The 23477-nt window shown below is 47.5% G+C and overlaps 2 protein-coding genes and 1 long non-coding RNA gene across 3 annotated transcripts; all 3 read left to right on the top strand.

Annotated features, from left to right (window-relative positions):
- The first annotated feature begins 8358 nt into the window (after nucleotides 1–8358).
- On the top strand, nucleotides 8359–11617 carry LOC123095192 (uncharacterized). Its single transcript, XM_044516998.1, has 10 exons — nucleotides 8359–9029; nucleotides 9167–9490; nucleotides 10037–10144; nucleotides 10308–10349; nucleotides 10434–10532; nucleotides 10618–10709; nucleotides 10923–11036; nucleotides 11137–11169; nucleotides 11256–11306; nucleotides 11388–11617. Coding segments are annotated over exons 1-7 (1251 nt in total). The 5' UTR covers nucleotides 8359–8444; the 3' UTR covers nucleotides 10924–11036; nucleotides 11137–11169; nucleotides 11256–11306; nucleotides 11388–11617.
- A 2499-nt stretch (nucleotides 11618–14116) lies between these two features.
- On the top strand, nucleotides 14117–15403 carry LOC123095190 (uncharacterized). The gene is made up of 2 exons (XM_044516997.1): nucleotides 14117–14787; nucleotides 14945–15403. Exons 1-2 carry the CDS (start codon nucleotides 14632–14634, stop codon nucleotides 15164–15166), a joined length of 378 nt encoding a protein of 125 aa, XP_044372932.1. The 5' UTR covers nucleotides 14117–14631; the 3' UTR covers nucleotides 15167–15403.
- A 5830-nt stretch (nucleotides 15404–21233) lies between these two features.
- Nucleotides 21234–22374, top strand: LOC123095189 (uncharacterized). The gene is made up of 3 exons (XR_006446118.1): nucleotides 21234–21276; nucleotides 21360–21458; nucleotides 21701–22374. It is a non-coding gene; the product is annotated as an uncharacterized lncRNA (long non-coding RNA).
- Nucleotides 22375–23477: the final 1103 nt, after the last annotated feature.

Raw genomic sequence — 23477 nt, 5'->3', positions numbered from 1 at the left:
GATGTGAATATTGGTGTTAAATCACATAGCGATGTGAACTAGATTATTGACTCTAGTGCAAGTGGGAGACTGAAGGAAATATGCCCTAGAGGCAATAATAAAGTTATTATTTATTTCCTTATTTCATGATAAATGTTTATTATTCATGCTAGAATTCTATTAACCGGAAACATGATACATGTGTGAATACATAGACAAACATATAGTCACTAGTATGCCTCTACTTGACTAGCTCATTAATCAAAGATGGTTATGTTTCCTAACCATAAACATGAGTTGTCATTTGATTAACGGGATCACATCATAAGGAGAATGATGTGATTGACATGACCCATTCCGTTAGCCTAGCACTTGATCGTTTAGTATATTGCTATTGCTTTCTTCATGACTTATACATGTTCCTGTAACTATGAGATTATGTAACTCCCGTTTACCGGAGGAACACTTTGGGTGCTACCAAACGTCACAACGTAACTGGGTGATTATAAAGGAGTACTACAGGTGTCTCCGAAGGTACATGTTGGGTTGGCGTATTTCGAGATTAGGTTTTGTCACTCCGATTGTCGGAGAGGTATCTCTGGGCCCTCTCGGTAATGCACATCACTATAAGCCTTGCAAGCAATGTGACTAATGAGTTAGTTGTGGGATGATGCATTATGTAACGAGTAAAGAGACTTGCCGGTAACGAGATTGAACTAGGTATTAGATACCGACGATCAAATCTCGGGCAAGTAACATACCGATAACAAAGGGAACAAAGTATGTTGTTATGCGGTTTGACCGATAAAGATCTTCGTAGAATATGTAGGAGCCAATATGGGCATCTAGGTTCCGCTATTGGTTATTGACCAAGAATAGTTCTAGGTCATGTCTACACAGTTCTCGAACCCGTAGGGTCCGCATGCTTAAGGTTTCGATGACAGTTATATTATGAGTTTATGAGTTTTGATGTACCGAAGGAGTTCGGAGTCCCGGATGAGATCGGGAACATGACGAGGAGTCTCGAAATGGTCGAGACGTAAAGATCGATATATTGGACGACTATATTCGGAGTTCGGAAAGGTTCCGAGTGATTCGGGTATTTATCGGAGTACCGGAGAGTTACGGAAATTCGCCGGGGAGAAGTTTTGGACCTTATTGGGCCATACGGGAAAGAGAGAGGGGCTGCCTAGGGCAGGCCGCACGCCCCCCCAAAGCCTAGTCCGAATTGGACTAGGGGGAGGGGCCGCACCCCCTCCTTCCTTCCCTTCTCTTTTCCCTTTCCTTCTCTCCTACTCCTACTACATGGAAGGGCTCCTAGTTCTACTAGGAAAGGGGGAATCCTACTCCCGGTGGGAGTAGGACTCCCCTAGGGCGCGCCATAGAGAGGGCCGGCCCTCCACCTCCTCCACTCCTTTATATACGGGGGCAGGGGGCACCCCATAGACACACAAGTTGATCTACGGATCGTTCCTTAGCCGTGTGCGGTGCCCCCCTCCACCATATTCCACCTCGGTCATATCGTCGCGGAGTTTAGGCGAAGCCCTGCGCCGGTAGAGCATCATCATCGTCACCACGCCATCGTGCTGACAGGAACTCGTCCCCGAAGCTTTGCTGGATCGGAGCCCGGGGATCGTCATCGAGCTGAACGTGTGCTGAACTCGGAGGTGCCGTACGTTCGGTACTTGGATCGGTCGGATCATGAAGACGTACGACTACATCAACCGCGTTGTCATAACGCTTCCGCTTACGGTCTACGAGGGTACGTGGACTACACTCTCCCCTCTCGTTGCTATGCCATCACCATGATCTTGCGTGTGCGTAGGAAATTTCTTGAAATTACTACATTCCCCAACAAAGTTTTCACTTCATCAGCTGTGAAATTTGAGCCATTATCAGTGATGATGCTGTGGGGGACACTGTATCAGTGTACGGCCCCGGATATGAAGTCTATAACAGGTCCAGATTCGGCCGTTTTAACTGGTTTGGCTTCTATCCATTTGGTGAACTTGTCCACCATGACCAATAAGTATTTTTCTTATGGCTTCCCCCTTTAAGGGCTCCGATCATATCCAGCCCCCAGACCGCGAAGGGCCAAGTTATGGGGATTGTTTGGAGAGCGGTAGGGGGCATATGACTCTGATTGGCGAAGAGCTGGCAACCGACGCAATGTTGGACAAGGTCCTGTGCGTCTGCTCGGGCCGTTGGCCAATAGAAGCCTGTATAGAAGGCCTTGCTGACTAGCGCTCGAGCCGCGGCATGGTGTCCGCCCAGTCCGGCATGGATTTCAGCCAAGAGTTGCCGCCCTTCCTCTTCGGAGATGCACCTTTGGAGCACTCCGGTCGCGCTTTTCTTATGGAGTTCCCCTTCGTGGACCTTGTAAGCTTTAGAGCGCCGGACTATGCAGCGTGCTTCGTTTTGGTCTTCGGGGAGCTCCTGCCTATTTAGGTAGGGCAAGAAAGGCTTCGACGGGGCAATTACGGCCATGATTTCGTGGGCCGAAGATGTTATTTCGGTGGCAGAGCCTCCAATTGTGTCTGATGGTTTGGAATCTGGGGGTGTGTTCGGATCCGTGCTGGTATTGCCGGACTCCCCTTCCCATACTACGGATGGCTTGAACAGCCTTTCCAAGAATATGTTAGGTGGGACAGGGTCGCGTTTGGCGCCGATGCAGGCGAGGACATCCGCTGCTTGATTGTTTTCTCGAGCCACATGGTGGAATTCGAGCCCCTCGAACCGAGCTGACATTTTGAGGACGGCATTACAGTAGGCCGCCATTTTTGGATCCTTGGCATCAAAGTCTCTGTTTATTTGTGATATTGCGAGGTTCGAATCCCCGCGCACTTCCAGGCGTTGGATGCCCATAGAGACTGCCATCCGAAGACCATGCAACAAAGCCTCATATTCGGCTGCATTGTTGGAGTCTGTATAAAGTATTTGGAGGACGTACTGGACCGTGTCTCCCGTGGGAGACGTCAGGACTACACCTGCTCCCAATCCGGCCAGCATTTTAGAGTTGTCGAAGTGCATGATCCAGTTGGAGTATGCGCCGTACTCTTTAGGGAGTTCGGCTTCCGTCCATTCGGTGACAAAGTCGACCAGTACTTGCGACTTGATGGCCCACCGTGGTTTGTACATTATGTCGAACGGAAGGAGCTCGATGGCCCATTTAGCAATCCAGCCCGTAGCATCGCGGTTGTTTATTATGTCATTGAGTCGTACTTCGGAGGCTACTGTGATCGAACACTCTTGAAAGTAGTGTCGCAGCTTCCGGGATGCCATGAAGACCGTGTATGCTATTTTTTGATAGTGTGGGTATCGGGATTTGCATGGGGTGAGGGCTGTGGATACGTAATAAACCGGCTTCTGGAGCGAGTACTGGCCGACTTTTCAGTACCTCTTCGGTGAAGCACAGGGGGTGAGCAGCCTCTCTGTATCTGGACGTACTGTGGCATGCCGTCGGCTGTTGTTGTGTTTGGTGTTTATTCCGAACTGGTATTTGGTTGGTGTAATCGTTTTGGTGACTGCAGTCCCTCGCCGGGGTGTGTCCTTTAGATCCGTAGATGGACCTAGCTGCGCCAGCTTTCTTGTCCAGGTGCTCACGTAGGTCGTGTGTGGCGTCTGTGGCTGCTTTGTTGCGGTTATGGAGGTTATTCTTTGGTGGAACGACCTCGTCGTCGAATTTTGGTAGTAGCTTACGTTTTGGGTAGCTCTTTGTATGGCGATCATCGCCATATCTTTCTTTAGTGTCTAGCACTTTGTTCCATCTGTGGTTGAGCATTTCCTGTGTGGCCTTAAGCCGTTGCTTCTGCTTCTTCAGACTTCTAGCTGTGGCCATAAGCTTCCTGTGGAGGTTTTCTCGTTCCACGCGTTCTTCTGGGATGATGAATGCATCATCGTCCGGACTGTCTTCTTGTCCTGGGCCGGTTTGACGAACTCGTCCCTCTGGATCATTATCTTCGGGCGTCTGCTCCGAACTGTGTTCGGCGTGACCTGGTTCGTCCTGCTCCATCGCTGGTTCCGTGTGGTCGTTGTTGCTTTCGGGGTTGACCGGAGTATCGATCCTTCTAGCGCTCTTGCTCATATTTTTACTGTTGCTAGACTTGGAACGGTGTCTGCGCCGTCACTTTGGCTTTTGCCCGGGGGGTTTATCTTCCGTATTGTCACTGTCGTCCTCCTTGGGCGTATCCACCATGTATATGTCATGTGATGAGGCGGAATTCTGGTACCCCATAGATTCTGAATCTTCTCCTGCATCGTCGTCCATACCATCGATGCCTTCGGAGTCGAAGTCAAGCACGTTGGTTAAATCATCAACCATGGCTATGTAGTGGGTGGTGGGTGGGTAACGAATTTCTTCGTCGCCTGCTTCCCACTCGAGCCGGACATAGTTCGGCCCGGAATTTTCTATCAAAGAGAGAGTTTTTAACAAGTTCAGCATGTCGCCAAAGGGCGAGTACAGCAGGTCTAAGCCATACTCATCATGACTGTTCGGCGTTCCTGGCACGATCTGCTCCAGATGGCCAAGCGAATCGGTCCACAGTGTGAAGCCGCCGAACACGAAGATCTGTCCGGGGAGGAAAGTCTCACCCTGGACAGCGTCGTTGATGATGATTGAAGGAGCCATCAAGCCTTGCGGCAACGTCACAGAGGAACTCTCAATGAAAGCACCAATGTCGGTGTCAAAACCGGTGGATCTCGGGTAGGGGGTCCCGATCTGTGCGTCAAGGCTGATGGTAACAGGAAGCAAGGGACACCGATATTTACCCAGGTTTGGGCCCTCTCGATGGAGGTAAAACCCTACTTCCTGCTTGATTAATATTGATGATATGGGTAGTACAAGAGTAGATCTACCACGAGATCACAGAGGCTAAACCCTAAGAGCTAGCCTATGATCGTATGATTGTAATTGTGATCGGCCTTCTAAGGACCAATCTCTCCGGTTTATATAGACACTGGAGAGGGCTAGGATTTACATGGAGTCGGTTACAAGAAAGGAAACACAATATCCGAATCACCAAGCTTGCTTTCCACGCAAAGGAGAGTCCCATCCGGACACAGGCTGAAGTCTTGAGTCTTGTATCTTCACGCTTCAATAGTCCGGACGTTGTACACAGTCCGGCTGTCCGGATACCCCCTGATCCAGGACTCCCTCAGTGTGACTCACCCATAATGGAGTATGGGGGAGCAATCAACTAGTATTCTCGAGCCAACGTAATCAAGAAAGGTGGTCCAACTTGAGGAAGACAAGATCGCTATCATCTAGCTCAAGTGGACTATGTGCAAGGCAAATGTTTGCCCTTGATAGGTTTTCTATTTTACCGGTCTCATGGTGGTAGTTGGCAGACCGGGTTATATATTAATTGTCGTACTATCAAGGGGGCTCTCAAGTTAGTAGCTTGATCATATCGTTCGTAGAAAGCTCAAGCCATTGTATCCTTGCATCATCTTTTTTGATTCTTGTTTGGTGTTTCTCTTTGTGAGTTTTAGAGCTCATGGTCATTTTCATGACAAGCTCGAATTCATCGAAAATGGAGTTCATGTGCATCTTCTATGATGTTTTCGATGTTGGAGTTTTTACCGGTTCTTCATTCATAGAGGTTTCGCATCTCTATATCTTAGGCATACTCCCTCTGCCACTTCTTACTATAACAGTTCTCTGCTTGGATAGTTCTCGTCGTCAACTATCCAAAGCTTGAGTTTGCTCAATTCGGAGCTCATATGCATAAGCTATGGTAGTTCTGGTTTTCTTGATGCATCTGTTTTGCTCAGGGGCTTGCTTGTTGCACCCCTACGGTAGTACCGCTCTGGCCAGCGGTAGTACCGCTTGTAAGCGGTAGTACCGTTCCATGTCAGGCGGTAGTACCGCTTATAAGCGGACTTCTGCTGTTCCAGTACCGCGCGCACTTCCGCTTCTTCTGGGGGTTCTGTTTTTCATGTCGGGTTCAGTGGTATTAGGGCGGTGAGGTGCAACAATACCACCTATAAGCAGTAGTACCGTCCCGGTTGGGCAGTAGTACCGCTACTGTGATACAACCGTTGTGCTCTGCTCCGCCCTACCGCCTCTGCTCCTGTGTTTTGCATCTCCCGCGGTAGTACCAATGGGATGAGTGGTAGTACCACTTCGGAGGCTCTTCCGCCCCGAGTTTCCTCGCCTTTGCTCTTTTTCCTGGATCTACCGCCCGAGCAGTAGTACCGCTCCATGGAGCGGTAGTATTGCTTGTGTACGGGCTGAGCACATAACGGTTAGATTCGGGAGGTCCTATAAAAGGATGTCTTCTTCTCCATTGAACCTTATCCTTCCAGCTTGTGTTCTTCCCCCATTGTTGACCTTCTTCGAGCTTGCTATCTCTCAATCCCTCCATGGATTCTTGCTAGTTTTTTTGGAGGGGGGGGGAGAAGATCTATATCCACATTTCAACTAATCACTTTCTCCTCTATGTGAGGGGAACCCCTTGGATCAAGATCTTGGAGTTCTTGGTGTTCTCCTTCTTGTTCTTCCTCTCATTTTCCTCCATAGCTTTCATTGCTTTGGTAAGATTTGAGAGTGAGGGACTTGGGAACTCTGTGTGCCCTTGCCATTGCATTAGTTGCATCGATTTGGTTTCTCCACAGTGACACATGGAAGTGAAAACTTGAGAAGCTTATTACTCTTGGGGTGCTTGGTACCCTAGATCTTGTTCCTCTTGGGTGCTTGGGTGCCCTATACGGTTGGTGGTGCTTCGGAGCTTAATCATTGTGGTGTAAAGCTCCGGGCAAGCGTCGGGGTCTCCAATTAGGTTGTGGAGATTGCCGCGAGAAATTTGTACGCATTCCAATGACAGCCCCAAGGGTTGCCAAAGTGTACGGGTTCAGTGACTGCCCCCAAAGGTTGCCATTTGTACGGGTTCGATTACCGCCCTTAAATGTCTCTTAGTGGAATCACGACATCTTGCATTGTGCGAGGTCGTGAGGAGATTATGTTGGCCCTAGTGGCTTCTTAGGGAGCATTGTGCCTTCACACCGCATCAAACGGAGATTAGGATCTGGAAGGGTGTGTACTAAGTTTAAATAAGTTTTATGTACTTTATTTGAACCCAATTTGTGTTTATGTGCACCGAATTTGTGCTTGTGTCATTTAAATTAGTTTTACTCCGCGAAATATTGCAAATCGTTGACCAATTTTTAGAGAAGCAAAAGTGTTCATCTAAAGAATACTTGATCATTTACTCCTCTAAATTTTATGGGAAGTGTTGGAGTGGCTCTCCCTAGCTGTTTTTAAGATGCACGTTTTTCTCTCCCTAAAAAGAAACGGAAATACTAACGTCCACACGTGTGGGCGTTTGCATCTCGCCCACACACGTGGATCCACGTTCGTTTGTGGTTGCACGAATCTTGGTATGTTTGTGGTGCCATGTAGGACTGAGCTGATGTGTGGGCATTCATCCGGTTGTCCACACGTCCACTTTCACCACACGGAGGGACCGGTGTGTCAGCGTTTAGCAGTTCGTCCACATGTCAGTTTTCACTCATGCGCGGGGGCTGGTGTGTGGGCATTTATCAGTTCGCCCACACGCCTGTCTCCTCTCCCACACCCAAAGCTGCCAGTTGCCATGTATTTTGCAGGGTAGATGGCAACTGCCCTAGTGTGCTTGTAAGCAGATGTCAACTCTCTCTTTTACCCGAACATGCCAGTTGCCATGTGTTTTGCAGGGTAAATGACAACTGCCCTAGTGTGCTTGTAAACAGATGGCAATTCTCTCTCTACCCGAGCATGTTATTTTGTCATGTCTCTTTGTAGCGCTACACGGCAACTGCCTAGTGTTAGTACTTAGTAGGTGGCAACTCCTAAAGTTTTCAAATCATGTCAACTGTAGTAAACTAGATCATACATGGCAACTGCCAAGTGTAGTAGGTGGCTACCCCTAAAGTTTTCAAATCATGGCAACTATAGTAAACCAGACCATACATGGCAAGAGCTGCAGTTGTCTAAAAATGGCATCTGGCACTTAACCTGAGATGTCAACTACAGTTGAGCAACCATGGCAACTGCAGTTGTCCGACATGGCAACTATAGTTCAGCGACATGACAACTGCAGTTAAACAAACATGGAAGAGGGTCCGGACCATAGCAATTGCGAGGCGCGTGGTGACTGTCATGCGGGGCATGCGGGACCATGAGGTAGGAGGCCTGACGCACGGGCGTGTGGACGTTATTTATTTTGCCCACACGTAGACGTGTGAGAGGGGCCATCAGGAAAAAAAGTGGCCTGTGGGCATTACTTGTTTTGCCCATACATAGACGTATGGGCTGATCCTTTTAGACACCACATAAAACGTGTGGGCATACCCGTTAACGGCCACACGTGCGTTAGGTCAAAGAAAAAAAGAAACACGTTTTTCTGTTGGAGAAGCAATCGGGGGTACTCTGCCAGGACCGAAGAGACGGGACTTTCCCATGGCAGATTAGGTTAGGGTTTCGACGGATGCCGCCGCCGCCGCATCGCGTAAAGGGGTCGGCGAGCTCGAGCGGAGGGGGGGGCCATCGGCGCATCCCAAAGGTGGTGGTGGGCACGGGCTCGAGCGGAGAGATGCTGCACGAGCTCGAGCACCCACGGGCAGAGGAGGCTATCCACGAATCTGATCCCGACGAGTGTGTAGTCCATGTCAAGAAAGCAGAGTTTCACATGTCAAGAATGCTGCACGAGCACCCTGCAGAGGAGGCTGATACCAGCTTGAGCGGAGAGCTGCTAGACCAGTACGAGCACCCTGATGCAGAGGAGGCCGATGCTGCCAAGGACATCCATGAATATGATCCTGACGAGTGTGTAGTTGATGTCAAGACAGCAGAGTGGCACATACAAGATAGACATGAAGCGAAACTTTTGATCGAACAGCTGAATCAATCAGGTCTGGGAGAGGATATCAGCAATCAGGAGTTCCTTGCTTACTTTAACAAGCTGGCTCGCAGGCCTCCGTGGTTTAATCTTAAAGCTGGGCTGGAAGAAAAGGATCTCGATCAGCAACTCATTGACCATGCACTGTTCCGTTTCAGATATTACAAATACAAGGTTCCACATCCATCTTCACATGCATACCATGCATTCTATTGGGAGCATTTACCATTTCTTCTATGCTACATGTGCTGCATTATTTAACCTCATGTTTGCATTTAATTTGATCTTCTATGCCATTTCATTGTCTACAGTTGACACAGCCCAAGGAAGAGCTGCATGCTGGTAACCTTCTTGAGGAAGGAGAGGACGATAAGGAAGAAAGGGAATATTTAGCTATGTTGAAAGAGAAGCAACTTCTATACCATGAGGAAGGTGACACTACATCGGAAGAGGATGAAACTGAGGCTGATAACCTTATGGATAAAAATGAGGCTGATTTTAATCTGGAGTTTCTTGAGGAGAACAGATTTTTCATTAGCTTTGAAAAAGACGGAACACTCGATTGGTTTTTCCACCCTGCTTACTGCGAATGTGCTTCCCTGAGTGACTACGAACGGCTAGTCCTTCAAAATTATGTGAGTGATCTTCATCAATTTATAATTGTCGTCAGTTGTACTAGCACAAATGTCTGGCAATCACATTACAGTCTCCAAAGCTATGGCGGTCTTGTTTACAAAGAAGTAGAAAAACATAGCAGGACCAGATTATATATACACCAATTGCACTGAGATGTGAGTTCTTGGTACGTTTAGTGAGCTGTAGTAATCTTTGCTTTAAACAAAGTGTTCATAACGTTTTGATACACGGGAATTTGTAACTCATAAACTGAAATATGGCGACAACCAGAACAATATTCTTCCGCCTTGTTGCTTAGTGCTCACTATGAAAAGGTTCGCTTGTAGACTCTTTGACTGCCCCTAATGATTTTCTTTAAGCAGCTGAATTGTATTTTTCTGATAAATATTAGCCACCTCTTTAGTTCTTTATCATATGTAGTTTTAATTAAATTGTTAATTTTGCAGCTTCAAGTTTCTAGTTAAAATATAGTTGCTTTCGTTATAGCATGTCGTTCTGAACATTTCTAAGCAATCGGTTTTCTATCTCTATCCTTTTCAATGTAGGGCGGTACTGAGTACACCCGGTGGAGTTACTACCACAGCTACCTTCATAGCTATGATGTTGAACAAGAGTACGTCAAGTACTGTGAGGAATTATCCAAGCAACTGAAGGTATGCATCACAGATCATGTTAAGGAAATCTCTCTTTCTTTATGAAAAGGGGTTTCCCGCTGCCCCATTTTATTGAAAACGAGGCAGTTAAGGAAATTGTCTTTTTTTGTTCAACGCTTTCAAATTTCTTTGGACTAACAACTCTTTTTTTCTCTGGCAACAGTGGATGGAAGATTATATCGATATTGACCCCTCATCTATCAAAGTATGGCCTAACAAAATTCTTGGAATGTCACTGTAAATTATCTCTTTATCTTGTAGCAAGCTCATAACTTTGTTGTTTGTTCAGTGGGATTACGTATCTTCCCGGGGAGCTTATCAAGCAATTAAGATTGCTGCTACAAGCTTTCCCAAGATCACTCCGATTTTGGCTTACAATGGCTACGATGTAAGATCCCTCACATACATTAATTTAATGTAGCTTACAGTGGCTACTATGTTGTACCTGACAGCTGCATTCACTTGATTTACAGGAGTGTAAAGAGAGCATGGGCTATCATCATATATATTTGAAGGAGTATGATGGTTTGTATTTTGGATTTGGCAGCGGGTCAAAAAGGGGATGGTTAGTGTCTGCACATCTAAGCAACTACTCCCTCCGTTCGGAATTACTTGTCGCAGAAATGGATGTATCTAGACGTATTTTAGTTTCTAGATACATTCATTTTCGCGACAAGTAATTCCGAATGGAGGGAGTATTTATTAGTGGTTCCTTGTTTTTGCATACACTGTATATGCTTAGCAATGCATGACTTTTTCCTTGAATAATGTTCAAAAGAGTTTCAGAGCCGCTCTGGAGGACCTTTGTGTTCTGAACAGGTTTCCGTTACGGCAAAGTTTAATGCAAATAGCACTGGGCAATGAGTTCACCATGACGTCACTGGAAAAGGACGTATGTCAACTGTTTTGGTTATTAGATAGATAATTTGCACTTGTAACTAAATATTGCTTTCTGTGTATATGCTTATCTCTTTTCATCTTCTTGCCTTCAGTTCCGAACCTGCACGGCAGCCATTCGACCTGGAGTAAGTAGCGTCTTTTGTATGTGACACGCAAGTGTAATCCATTGAAATATTTCCTTTTATCTGATGTATGATCTGCTTGCCTTCAGGTTGAAGAGGATGAAGCCAAGGAGTTGATTGCAGACACAGTAAAAAAGCGGGTACTGTAACTTGTGAGTTCACCTCTGCATTATGCATGCTTTTGAAAGATGATTTATCTACTGAAATTTATTCCATTTCAGGTTGATAAGCCAAAGTTCTATGATGATTATATCAGAAAAAAGATAGAGATCGCACACATTGTTGGAATCCTTCCATCCGAGAAGACCAAGACTGACGCAACAGTATAATTAAGATTCTGAAGAATGGGATTATGAAACTGAACCACCCCTCGTCTTGCACTGTGCTGCCCACATCTAGTTGTTTGTGCAGCAATGTTATTGATCTAACAATATAATGTAATACATCATTTATGCAGGCTGGGATCAAATTTTAGTAGTTAACATATACTCCCTCCTTCCATCTATATAGGGCCTAATGCGTTTTTCGAGGCTAATTTTGACCAAATGTTAGAGCAATAATATATGACATGCAACTTGCACAAAGCATACCGTCAAATTCATATGCGAAAGGAGCTTTCAGTGATATAATTTTCACATTATGCATAGTCATGTACTATTAATCTTGTCAATAGTCAAAGGCGTTCTTGTAAAACACATTAGGCCTTAGATGGAAGGAGGGAGTATATGTATTATTATTGCGGGTAGAGATCTCGGTCTTTGATACCCTTTTGATGCGAAGTAGTCTTACATGATATACACGTATGGTGTAGTAAACAGAAGCACATAAATCTTGGCCACTATTTATTTTCTTACCCAGAAAAGGACGATATTATGCTGACCAAGTGGTGGCAAAAGACACAGAAAACTAAACACTCTGAAAATTCACATGGAGTGTGCTGTCAAAAAAGAGAGAGAAAAAACTACATGGAGTGATCAAGCGACTCACAGCTTCACTGCAGGAACTGAAACCAAAAGCTGTCAAACGAAGGACGAACGCATGAGCCAGAAAACTCTCGAGAGGCCTCCCAATCAACAAATATGTAATGATGCTGTTTAACCCTCAACATGGACCCATCTGTCTGAAATCACATAAATGGATAGTACAAAAGAATGCAAAAGTGCACCCAATCCACAAAATTCTGCGCCGGAAAATCTATGAAAATATCAAAAACAACAATTCTACCTCTAGGAGAGAATCATTGTCAAACTTGCTCTATAACATAAACCCACAATCAAGGCTGCACAACTTACGCTTCGCCCGTCCACACCCTCAGGTTGTACCTCTTGCAAAGGTTGCTCAAATGGCGACGTATGGTACAACACATGTTTGACACTTGTCGCAACGAGAGTTTTGTTGGTTTTTTCCACCTGGGGATTGTGGTTGACTATATGTGTTTCTCTTTTGCAAGATATAAGTTTCAAATCAAAATATCTCTTCAATCGAACATTGAAATTACATACCATTTTCACAGGTGCGTTCCTTGCACATATATATTTGAAATTAGATACCATGTCGATTGGTTCTTACGAGCTTTTTTGGACACAACTTGCACTTATAAGAATAATGAAATTGTACTTCATGCAGTAATATACTTGTACTTTTCATGGGGTAGTGTACTACTGCATAGTGCAACTTGTACTTCCCGCGTAGCGCAATCCGTACTTCCAGCACAACACATCATGTACTACAAAGGCAACCTGTCCTGCCCTTCCAATATAACATGTACTTTTAGGTGGATGTGCCAACATCTACATCATGCAGCCAGCCAACCAGAGTCAGACTCCAACTCGCACAAGCGTTGTGCACAACCTAGGCCGATTGACGTCACAACCAGCATAGACAGGGGAGTCGTGCGTATTCAATCAACGTCACAAGCAAGCAGACCTAGGCGGTAATTATTTTTGCAACATTGTTTGTTCTCATTTCTCGCAAGCAAGTAACCGACGCAGACACGGGCCCTGCATATTCAGTCAGACTGATCTTTTGAAAAGATCATCTGGGTAGCGAGCTGTTGGATCCACCCGTGATAGTCGTTCGATCCGTGTCTGCCAATCGACAAGTGTTTGCAACATGATCCATGTTGCGCTCGGAGGTTTGTAGCATGACCCATATTACCCGGGGATTTGCAAGACGAGGCTTTACAACATGAGTCATGTTATGCTCAAAGATTTGCAATATGACCCACATTGCGCTTGGAGTTTTGCAAGACGAGTGCTTTACATCATGAGCCATGTTGCTCTCAGACGTTTGCAACATGACTCACGTTGCACATCCACCATTGTCGGTGCTAGCAGTAGTCTTCGACCTGTTGCAGCGGGCGTTACCTTGCAACATTGCTCCCTAGCCCATAGCAGCATTAGCATGGACAAAAAGAGCACAGAGAAGTGCCGCTTTGCAACATTGATGGGGAGTTTGCAGCAACCCACACAAGTGGTGGCCACTTGCAGCACCTTTGACAATCGCCCGCAGCAGCCGATGGCATGTATCCGCTGTGGTTGTAAGCCCTCGCAGTAGTGCACGACAAGCTCCACCGCCAAGGGTAGGAAAGGGCAGGGAGAGATAGAAGAGGCTCTTGGAGAGCAGCTAGCAGCTCGCCAAAGAAAAGAAGTTGATTAAGTGCGAGAGAGCTGAGTTGCAGAGGGGATTGGTTGAAGAAGACGAGATAGGCCAAAGATGAGAAGCGACGCACTGGGCCCACGAAGGCACGCGACAATGTGTAGAAGACAGCCGCAACATGAGTCATGCTGCGTTCAGGAGTTTGCAACCTGGCCCATGTTGGTTCTCAAAAAAAAAACCTGGCCCATGTTGCAAATCAATTGGGTCAGACCGACGTGGACGCGGGTGTTCAAACAAAAAAAAAACTCTGTGTGTAAACGCCGGGGACAGTTATTAGCCGGATGAGCGCTACTGCCGCGGACGGATCGCGGATAGGGGACGGCGCGCTGCGGCCTCGAACGGAGGGGCGGTGACGACGCGTCTGAGGAAGGCGCCGGTGGGCACTGGCTCAGAGTGGAGAGATGCCGCCGGAGAAGCCTGCTGCGGCCTCGAGCGGAGGGGTGCGGACAACACATCTTGGGAAGGAGGCGGCGGCGGGCGCGGGCTCGAGTGGTGGAGAGATGCCGCAGAAGAAGGCTGCTGCGCCCTCGAGCAGAGGGTCTTCCGGCTCGGGTGCTCTTCACGGGAACTCTACTGCCCAGGACTCTGAAGAATCTGCCGCCGGGCACCCTAGCAAGAAGGCGCGCACAGCCTCGAGTCTGAAGATACCACAAAAGCGGCTTGAAGGAGAGCTCAGAGGTGCTGCACGAGCAGGAGCATCCCAAGCACTTTCAGGAATCTGATCCCAATGAGATTGTACATGGCAAGGAAGAAAATAAAGAGGTGCAAGAAGCCGATCGTCTGATCGAACAGCTGAATGAGTTGGGCATGGGAGAGGATATCAGCGAGGAGGAGTTCCTTGATTACCATGACAAGCTACCTCGCATCCCTACTTATATTGTTGCCCGTAAACTGACAAATGAGGAGCTCGACGAGCAAGATGTTCGCCACGCACTGTATCGCTTCAGATCTTACAAGCACAAGGTTCAGTCCACAGTTTCTATCTATATAACTATCTATCATCACACACCATGCATCCTGTTGCGTGCATTTAATTACTTGTTCTATGCTACCTTTGCTGGATTATTTAACCTCCTGTTTTTACTCGATTTGATCTTATGGGCCATCTAATTGTCTACAGTTGAAAGAGGAGGGAAAGGAAGATACATTTGACCTTAACGACATTTCTGAGGCCGACTGTGATCAAGCCTTCTTAAAGAAGCAGAGATTTTTCAGGCAATTCGAGGAAATTTCCACACTTGATTGGTATTTCCACCCTGATTACTGCAAAGGGGGTTCCCTGAATGACTACCAACGCCTAGTCCTTCGAAATTATGTGAGTTATCTTCTGTTGCATGGGTAGTCCCTCAATTTGTAACTGTGGTTGATTGTATTAGCACAACTGTCTGTCTGGCTGTTACAATCGCACTAAAGCCTCCAAAACTATGATCTGATGATTGATGAATCAACTAAAAGTCATGAGCTGTGCTATAATAATCACCAAGTATTGTTGCTTTGAAAAAAATAATGGAAAAGTATATCAGGGTCCGGACTGTCGACCAGTTACGTGTGCGAGTTCATGCTACATTTAGTGAGCCCCGGTAATATTTGCCTTAGACTAAGCTTTCGTTATATTATATTCTGAAACGTTTAACTCGTTAATGTATCAACTTATAAACTGGCAAGACTGATTAATTCAAATATAGTGTCAACTGACAAAATGTTCTTTCACCTTGTTGCTGACTTCTTTATCATATCTGCTTTGGAATAAAATTATGGTTTGGTGTTTGAAGTCTTCAGTTAAAATATACTCCCTCCGTCCGAAAAAGCTTGTCCCAACCTTGTCTCTCAAATGGATGTATCTAGCACTAACTTGGTACTGGATACATCCATTTGAGAGACAAGCTTTTCCAGACGGAGGGAGTAGCTATTTTGGTTATGTATTGTCCGTCGTTCTAATTTTTTCTAAGCAATGGGTTCTGTTGGATGAATAGCAACTGTATTCTCAGGAGGGCCAAAGGCCAATACATATACAAGTGTGTGGTGAAGTGCAAGAGATCCCTCATACAATGGGGATAAACCGAAAAGGGACTATACACATCTAACACCCCCCCTCAAACTCATGGTGGGTCGACAACACTGAGTTTGGAGAGAACAAAACTATGCTGCGCTCGAGTTTGTGCCTTCGTGAAGAAGTCTGCCAACTGTAACTCAGAGGGCACATAGTGAAGAGCGAGAGTCTAATCGTGCACAGCAGCATGCACAAAGTGGGCATCCACACCGATGTGCTTGGTGAGCTCATGCTTCACCGGGTCACGCGCAATGCTGATAGCACCAGTACTGTCTAACAATAAAGGAGTCGATGTAGTAGCAGACACACCAAAATTCTCAAGTAGCCAACGTAACCAGATCACCTCAGCCGTCAGCATAGCCATGGCTCGCAACTCAGCCTCTGTACTCGAGCGAGAAACGGCAGTCTGTTTCTTTGTCTTCCAGGCAATAAGAGAGCCACCAAGAAAGACACAATAAGCAGACAGTGAGCGTCGATCAGAGGGATCACTAGCCCAGGTAGCATCAGAGTAGGCCTGGAGCGCAAGAGAGCTGGAGCGGGGAAAGAAAAGGCGCTGAGAGATCGTGCCACGAAGATATCGTAGAACACGGAGGAGATGACTATAGTGGACAGAGGTGGGGTTTGAGACAAACTGACTCAGAATGTGGACATGATAGGAGATGTCAGGACGCGTAACAGCAAGATAGACAAGACTGCCAACAAGATGACGATAGCGAGTGGGATTAGGGAGAGGGTCACCATCAGAGGCACGAAGCTGAACATTGAGCTCCATGGGAGTGACAACAGTGCGCTCATCACCGAGAGCAGCGCGAGCAAGAAGATCCTGAATATATTTTTCTTGGGAGATGTAGAAGCCATCAGGAGTCGAAGAGATCTCAATCCCAAGAAAATAGCGAAGTGGACCAAGATCAGTCATGAGAAACTGGTCGCGAAGACGAGCCTTAACGAAGGCAATGTAATCAGAGTCGTCACCAGTGATGATCATGTCATCAACATAGAGAAGGAGAAGAGTCCGACCACGAGGAGACGTGTGGACAAACAATGCTGGATCATGATTACTGGGCAAGAAACCAGCAGCAGTTACCACAGAGGCAAAGCGCTCAAACCAGGCGCGAGGGCCTGTTTGAGACCATATAGGGAGCGGCGAAGTCTATAGACCATACCATCAGGAGCATAGTACCCCGGTGGTGGCTGCATATAAACCTCCTCACGCAACTCACCATTGAGAAAAGCGTTCTGAACATCAAGTTGAGAGATGGACCACTGACGAACAGAAGCCACAGCAAGAAGAGTGCGAACAGTGGTCATGTGGGCCACAGGAGCGAATGTCTCATCATAATCGCGCCCCTGCTCCTGTTGAAAACCACGGGCCACAAGACGAGCTTTGTAGCGCTCAAGGGAACCATCGGAGCGAGTCTTAATCTTGTAGACCCACTTGCAGGTGATGGGACGGACACCGGAAGGAAGGGGAACCAAATCCCATGTGCCAGAGCGCTCAAGGGCAGCGAGCTCTTCGGCCATCGCAAGTTGCCATTCAGGCTGAGTCATGGCAGTCCGATAGGAAGTGGGCTCAACAATAACAGAGAGACCGTACCGATCAGGGGAGTAGCGATCAGGCGGAGGGCGAGGCCGAGCCCGGAGGTTGTGAACCGGGGGAGGCGTGAGAGGTGCAGCAGAGGTGGAAGGCTCGTCAGAGGAGACATTCTCAGTACGAGGGCGACGAGTATAGTGGAGAGGAAACAGGGAGAGAGGACGACGGACTGGAGATGGTGGTGGAGAGGTGGAGGAGGAGGAGGGACAAGACGGGGTCGGTGGTGAATGAGAAGGAAGGAGAGGTGCCAGAGGAAGAGGTGACACAAGAGGCACACAGTGGGGCGTATCGGGAAGAAGGAGGAAGGAAAGGTCGTCGACAGAGAAACTCGAGGAAGAAGAACGTGGGTAGTAAGAACGAGACTCGTCAAAAGTCCCATCACGCGAGATGCGCAAGCGACGACCCACAGGATCCCAACGTCGATAGCCCTTGTGCTCATCACTGTAGCCAAGGAAAACACACTCAACTGACTGAGCAGTCAGTTTGGTGCATTCGCGGGGGGCAAGAAGAACATAGCACACACATCCAAACATACGAAGAGCTGAGTAGTCAGGAGAGCGACCAGTGAGACACTCCATAGGAATGCCCCCCTGAAGAGCAGTCGATGGCTGAATGTTGATGAGATAGGTGGATACGAAAACAGCCTCAGCCCAAAAATGGGGTGGAAGGGAAGCAGCAATCATGAGCGCACGAGCCGTTTCAAGCAAATGACGATGCTTGCGTTCAGCAACGCCATTCTAAGCATGAGCCCCAGGACATGAGAACTGGGCAAGAGTACCCTGTTCCGCTAGAAAACCACACAACAGCTGAGAGATATATTCCCCAGCAGAGTCAGCACGAAAAGTACGAATGGGCGTGGCAAACTGAGTGTGAACCATGGCAGCAAAACGTTTGTATATAGAGAGAACCTCGCTACGAGATTTCATGAAGTAGAGCCAAGTGTAACGAGAGAAATCATCAATAAACAGAACATAGTAGCGATGACCACCTTTCGAATCAAAGGGAGCAGGACCCCAGACATCAGAATGAACTAAGTCAAACGGATGCTGAGATACTGACTCACTAGTAGGATAAGGTAACTGAGTCTGTTTGCCAAGTCTGCAACCATTACAATGTAAGGAGACATCTCCAGATACAGACCCTAAGAGGCCCTGACGAACTAAAGAAGACAAGCGAGAGCCACAGATGTGACCAAGGCGATGATGCCACTGCTGGAAGGACGCAGACGAAGAGGCAGCAAGAGCATGGGAGCTGGCAGGAGTGGTGGCAGCGGAAGGAACACAAAGCCAGTCAACCTCCCAAAGGCCCTCTGACTCACGGCGCCGAGGGCCAGCACCAACCAAAGTCTTGGTGCGACGATCCTGAATGGAGCAAGAGTAGGTATCAAGAATGACACGACAACCAGAATCAGTAAGTTGGGCAGTGGAAAAAAGATTCATGGTAAGACGAGGAACATGTGAAACACTCGGAACAGAGAAGGACGGAGTGGAAAGAATACCACGACTAGCAACAGGAAGAGATGTGCCATCGGCAGTAAGAACATTAATAGGCGAATCAAGAGGTCGGAGAGAAGACAACGCGGAAGAATCAGAAGACATATGAAAGGAGGCTCCAGAATCTAGGACCCACGAGGATGTACCTGACTGTGTAGATGCCGGTGATGGTGAGGAAGGGGATGCAGTCACAGCAGCAGCTGAGCCAGTCGATGAGGAGCCCGAGGAAGCAAGGAGACGCTTGAGGCGAACAATGTCCTAGTCAGTGAGTGACGGAGTCGAGGAAGACACAGGAGTCCCGCTGAAGGAGGAGCGCCTCTGGTCTCGCTTCTTCTGACGACAATCAGGCTCTGGGTGACCTGGCCGGGAGCAGTAACCACAGACAATGTCACGTCGCGACGTGCCCTTCTCAGCATAAGGAGGATGACTCACCCCCCCTGGAGGAGTAGGGAGGAGCGGCTGAGCAGTGATGCGAGCAGATGAGGCAGGAGCCCGAGCAGCCAGTACTGACGGAACCAGAAGCAACCCAGCAGAGCGAAGGCGGGTCTCCTCAGCACGAAGCTCAGCAAGTATCTCTGAGATAGGAACACGACCACGAGCAAGCAAGTGAGCACGGCGAGGCTCAAACTCGGACCGGAGGCGAGATAAGAACTCATGGACCCGCTGAAACTCCAGATCAGACCGAGTAGTCTGACAGCAACGACAGGTTCCACAAACAACTATCCGAAGAGAGTCAAGCTGGCGCCAGATGGCAGAGCACTGGGAATAGAACTCATCAACAGAAGAATCACCTTGCTGAAGTGCGTGCTCCTGACGCACCACAGATAGGTAGAGAGCATCACCAGAGGGCTGATAGCGCTGACAGAGATAAGACCACATTGCTGCAACTGTGCCAAGTCCCATGAACACGGAAGCAAACTGAGGGAGGACACTCGCAGTGAGAACAGCAGCAGCGCGAGCATCATCATTGCACCACTGAGTGTAAGCAGACAGATCATCCCGGTACACAGAGAGAGCATCGGAATAGGCGGATACCCGCTGATCGTAAGCCTCAACTGCATCATCATCCAGAGCCTTGGCAGCATCCCGGTCAGCCTGAGAAGCTTCAGCAGCAAGGACCGGCGGCACCGGTGGGATTGGGGCCACGGGCGCAACAGGGCATGGTGGACAGGGGACCTCGCCAGAAAGAACACCCCACAGAAGAAATCCACGCATATGAATGCGCATGAAGCCTGCAAACTCGGCATAGTTGGTGCCATCAAAGATCACCGAGCATCGAGGAACAACCACATAGCCTGAAGATGACATACTGAGATGTCCCCCTTTTTATCTCTCCCTCTCTTTTTTTTGGTCAACAGACAGAAGGGACCCGATCTAGATCGGGCCAAGGCGCATGCAAGGCGAACCGCGAGCAGACGTCTCGATCCAGAAGCAGATCAGGGCACAAGGGCCTCGATCCAGAGGGAGAGACCAAGCCGGACCTGGGCGACGGGGCGCACAAGGCGCAAGCAGGGGGCAGCGGGGCGCAGACCGGGCGCCGGTCAGGAGGTGACGGGCGGGCCGGGCGCAGTGCCGGCGGCGGCTAGGCGCGGCCGGGAGGCGGCGGCGGCCAGGCGCTGCTGGGAGGCGGCGGCGGCCGGACGGTGCGAGGAGCCGACGGCAGCCGGGCGGGGCACGAGGCCAGCAGCAGCGGCCGCGGGCAGAGTAGCCGGCGGGCAGGGGCGACGTGGGACGATGCCTACGGGCGGCTGCGGACACGAGCTCGAAGTGGGTGGCCAGTTCCGCGGCAAGGAGATCCGCGAGGAGAGCCGGGTTGGCTGGATCCACGGCGAGGGGAGCCGGCAGAGGATGGATCGGGAGAGGAGCTAGCACGAAGTTGCAGCGTGCGGGGGAGAGGGGAACCTAACATCTGATACCATGTTGGATGAATAGCAACTGTATTCTCAGGAGGGCCAAAGGCCAATACATATACAAGTGTGTGGTGAAGTGCAAGAGACCCCTCAAACAATGGGGATAAACCGAAAAGGGACTATACATATCTAACAGGTTCTCTCTCTATCTTTATCAATGTAGGGAGGTTCTGAGTACGCCAGGTGGAGTGAGTACCATGAGTTCCTTCATAGCCATGACGTTGAAGAAGAGTATGTCAAGTTCTGTGAGGAATTGTTCAAGAAGCTAGAGGTATGTATCGCAGATCATGTTAAGGAGTTTTTATTTTATTTATTCAGTGTTTGTATATATATTTTGGATTAATCACTTCTTTTCTCTGCCAACAGTGGATGGAAGGTTATCTAGATTTTCCCCGGCCATCTCATAAGGTAAGTATGGCCATGCAAGAATCTTGAAACTACCCTCTCATCTATATATCTTGTAGTGCCCTCATAACTTCGTTGTTGTGCAGTGGGATCGCATATCTTCCCGAGGAGCTTTACAAGCAATTAAACTTGCAGCTACTACTTTTGAGAAGATCACTGCATGTTTAGCTTACTATGGCTACTTTGTAGGTTCCCCCATATGCGTTATTTTTACGTAGCTTTCAATGGATACCATGTACTCCCTCCGTTCACAAATAAGAAATTAGATGTTTTAGATATTTTAATATGGACTGCATACGGACTGAAATATGAGTGAACAAACACACCAAAACGTGTCTATATACATTCAATTCAGAAAAAAGTTTTGACATCTTATATTTGCGAATGGAGATTGTAGTATCTAACAGTTTTTGCTTTTTTTATTCAGGAGTGTAAACAGAGCATGGCGTATGACCGTACTTGGTATAAGGAGTTAGATGGTGTCCATTTTGAGATTTGGTGTCGGGTCACTGAGAAACAGGTTAGTGCTGATCTGCACTATAAACACCAGTCTGCATAACTAAGCAACTATTCGATGATGGTTCCTTGTTTTTACAAACACTGTGTATGCTTAGAAATGCATGATTTTTGCCTTGGATAATGTTCAGATGAGTTTCAGAGATGCTCTAGCGGAGGTTTGTGCGCTGAACAAGTTTCCATTACGCCAACGTAGAATGGAAGATGCATTGAAGCGGGACTACACCATGGAGAGATTGGAATCCGAGGTACTCCCTCCGTTTGAAATTACTTGTCTCGAAAATGGATGTATCTAGAACTAAAACAAGCCTAGATACATCCATTTCTGCGACAAGTAATTCCGAACGGAGGGAGTAGGTTGTTTTGGTCTGTGGATAATTTGCAGTTGTAACTTGATATTCTCTTGTGTATGTATGCTTATCTCTTTTCATCTTTTCTTACTCCAGTACCATACCTGCACGGCAAAGGTTCCCCCGGGAGCAAGTAGTTGTGTTTTTTTTGTGTGTGGCTTGCAAGTGTAATCCATTGGATTTTGTTTTATTATGTGATGTCTTGTCTGCTTGTCTTCATCAGACTGAAAAGGACAAGGCTAAGGAGTTGATTGCAAAGGCAGTTAAAAACCGGGTACTGTAATTTATCAGATCACCTCTGCATTATGCATTCTTTTGACAGATGATTTAGCCTGTGAAAATTTGTTCTTGTTTTCAGCTCAATAAGCCAAAGACCTATGCGCAGTACATCAACAAGAAGATACACATTGCACGCGTTGCTGGAATCCTTCCTCTGAAGGATTCGAAAGAACAGTGTAGTTAAGGTTCCGAAGAATGGGATTTTGAAATTGGTCCATCCCTTGCCCTTCTGCCAAGGACCTATGTTTATTTTCCTCTGATCTGAAGGCGTTGTTTCTAAGATTATGAAATTGGACAATTGGTCCATCCCTTGTCCTTTTGCACCGTGCTGCCCACATGTGATTGTGTATGCAGAAATGGTAGTGATCTGTAATATATATTGGTTTAGGTATAGATCATTTATGCTTGTTGGCAGCAAATATAGCAGTTAATATAGGCAGAGATTTTCTTGCCATTCAATAGTTTCTCAATTAGTAATTTTGTTTATATTTCCAGGGGAGAAAGAGAGGTAGTAGCTTTTTTATGCGGAGAATATAACATAATTGGATGCACGTACACTGTAGCCAGTAGATTGAATGGTTTTTTTTTGGAACGATGACGCTAGAAGCGTCCTGCTTGAAATTAATAAAGCCCACAGGCACCAGGTTCATCAGGTTACAACTCAGCGAAAGCAAAAGAGAATGTTCGGTCCACGACCGACATGAAACGGAACAGAAGGTTCAACGCGAAGGAAATATTACAACCGGCCAAATCATCCAGCGCTGAAGACCTAGCTAACATAAAACTCCCACAAAAGACTCCAAAAGCGCCACCGACTCGGCGGATCTTGTCTTGCCATCGCCTGGATAGTCTTGATGCGCGTCATGGCCTCTGACATATGCTCAGCATCGCGCTCCTTCCCCAGTGAAATCCACGCCTGCAGAAATAGATGGCATTTGAAGATCACATCTGCAGGATGGTTAGGGAATTTTTTTCTCAATCGTAATTTATTGCGCGTCGTCCAAATAGCCCAGAGCAGCGCCTCTACACAACGCCAAACGATTCTACTACTAGTCCCTT

This window comes from Triticum aestivum, chromosome 4B (assembly GCF_018294505.1).
Source record: "Triticum aestivum cultivar Chinese Spring chromosome 4B, IWGSC CS RefSeq v2.1, whole genome shotgun sequence".
NCBI lineage: Eukaryota > Viridiplantae > Streptophyta > Magnoliopsida > Poales > Poaceae > Triticum > Triticum aestivum.
The sequence above is the reverse complement of the archived record's forward strand: the minus strand, read 5'-3'. Positions and strand labels throughout refer to the sequence as shown.

Excerpts from the sequence above, each read along its gene's own strand:
- LOC123095192 (XM_044516998.1), top strand. The coding sequence starts at position 8,445 with ATGCCGCCGCCGCCGCATCGCGTAAAGGGGTCGGCGAGCTCGAGCGGA. Across the intron at positions 10,145-10,307 it reads AATTATCCAAGCAACTGAAG|TGGATGGAAGATTATATCGA; the intron begins GTATGCATCACA and ends CTCTGGCAACAG. Across the intron at positions 10,533-10,617 it reads TGGCTTACAATGGCTACGAT|GAGTGTAAAGAGAGCATGGG; the intron begins GTAAGATCCCTC and ends CTTGATTTACAG.
- LOC123095190 (XM_044516997.1), top strand. The coding sequence starts at position 14,632 with ATGGGAGAGGATATCAGCGAGGAGGAGTTCCTTGATTACCATGACAAG. Across the intron at positions 14,788-14,944 it reads TCAGATCTTACAAGCACAAG|TTGAAAGAGGAGGGAAAGGA; the intron begins GTTCAGTCCACA and ends AATTGTCTACAG.